General features: G+C 41.1%; 1 protein-coding gene across 1 annotated transcript; it reads left to right on the forward strand.

Annotated features, from left to right (window-relative positions):
- The first annotated feature begins 1,245 nt into the window (after positions 1-1,245).
- LOC138352149 (zonadhesin-like) lies at positions 1,246-1,713 on the forward strand. The gene has a single exon (XM_069304411.1). It carries the CDS (start codon positions 1,246-1,248, stop codon positions 1,711-1,713), a length of 468 nt encoding a protein of 155 aa, XP_069160512.1.
- The last annotated feature ends 208 nt before the right edge of the window (positions 1,714-1,921 follow it).

The raw sequence follows: 1,921 nt of genomic DNA on the forward strand, positions 1-1,921 counted from the left end.
CTAAACTTCAACCCGAGTAAATGTAAGGTAATGAAACTAGACAATGGAAACAGGAGGCCCGACACAGGATACAGAATTTGAGATTAATTACTTCATGAAACGGACAGAGAGAAAGATCTAGGAGTTGATATCGCACCAAACCTGTCTTTTGAAGCCCACATAAAAACAATTACATCTGCGGCATACGTGAGGCTAGCTAACGTCAGAACAACCTTCAGGAACCTGTATAAGGAACCATTCAGCACCTTATATACCACATATATAAGACCAATACTGGAGTATGCGGCCCCAGCATGGAGCCCGTACCATGTCAAGTACAAGACGAAGCTGGAAAAAGTTCAAAGGTATGCCACAAGACTAGTCCCAGAACTAAGAGGCATGAGATACGAGGAAAGGTTCATGAAATGACCCTAACGTCGCTGGAAGATAGGAGAGCTTGGTGAGATATGATCACCACATACAAAATTCTCAGTGGAATTGACAGGGTAGATAAATTGTTTAACACTGGTGGTACGCGAACAGGGAGACACAGGTGGAGACTGAATACCCAAATGAGCCAAAGGGACGTTAGAAAGAACTTTTTCAGTGTCAAAGTAGTTAACAGATGGAATGTATTAGGCAGTGATGTGGTGGAGGCTGACTCCATACACAATTTCAAATGTAGATATGATAGCGCTCAGTAGGCTCAGGAATCTGTACACCAGTTGATTGACGGTTTAGTCAAAGGACTCTAGCAAGTTTCTAGAGAGGCGAACCAAATGCTTTCAGTGAGCACAACGCCACAAGAGGGACGCTGGGTCGACGCTGAATCAACATTATCAACATTAATTCAACAACGCTGAATCAACGCTGAAGATGTTGATTCGTGGTTGAAATGGCGATGCTCATGGATACTGTACCCACTGGGGAGACTCACACAACAATTAAATCATTTGAATTTATCTTTTAAATAATTTATATTTGTTAACTAAACTCCAGTTTGGATTCAGAAAAGAAAAGATATAAGAGTTTTACGATGAGATTACGGCGAGCAAACATGAGAGAGAAGGTCAGGAAGACTTTACACAGAGAGGGGAGAGGTTTATACACAGAGTGAAGATGTTTATACAGAGAGTGGAGATGTTTATACAGAGAGTGGAGATGTTTATACAGAGAGTGGAGATGTTTACACAGAGAGTTGAGATGTTTATACAGAGAGTGAAGATGTTTATACAGAGAGTGGAGATGTTTATACAGAGAGTGGAGATGTTTACACAGAGTGGAGATGTTTATACAGAGAGTGGAGATGTTTATACAGAGAGTGGAGATGTTTATACAGAGAGTGGAGATGTTTACACAGAGAGTGGAGATGTTTATACAGAGAGTGGAGATGTTTATACAGAGAGTGGAGATGTTTACACAGAGAGTGGAGATGTTTATACAGAGAGTGGAGATGTTTATACAGAGAGTGGAGATGTTTACACAGAGAGTGGAGATGTTTATACAGAGAGTGGAGATGTTTATACAGAGAGTGGAGATGTTTATACAGAGAGTGGAGATGTTTACACAGAGAGTGGAGATGTTTATACAGAGAGTGAAGATGTTTATACAGAGAGTGGAGATGTTTATACAGAGAGTGGAGATGTTTATACAGAGAGTGAAGATGTTTATACAAAGAGTGGAGATGTTTACACAAAGAGTGGAGATGTTTATACAGAGAGTGGAGAGAGGTAACGAGTTGAGTTCTACTTCAGTAGTGATCATGACCAATCCTACCAATATATATCTATATATACATATATATGGATATATATCCATAGCTCACATACCCACCCATACCCATATCCATACCCACCCAGAGCTCCTCGTGACGACAGTGTTCCCCAAGTCGGTGTCACCAGAGCAGAACCCCTGTGTGTGCTCGAATCCATGGTGCACAAAG

The sequence above is a fragment of the Procambarus clarkii genome, chromosome 52 (assembly GCF_040958095.1).
Source record: "Procambarus clarkii isolate CNS0578487 chromosome 52, FALCON_Pclarkii_2.0, whole genome shotgun sequence".
Lineage (NCBI taxonomy): Eukaryota > Metazoa > Arthropoda > Malacostraca > Decapoda > Cambaridae > Procambarus > Procambarus clarkii.

Bases quoted from the DNA above. Each gene is read 5' to 3' on its own strand.
- LOC138352149 (XM_069304411.1), top strand. From the start codon at position 1,246: ATGTTTACACAGAGTGGAGATGTTTATACAGAGAGTGGAGATGTTTAT.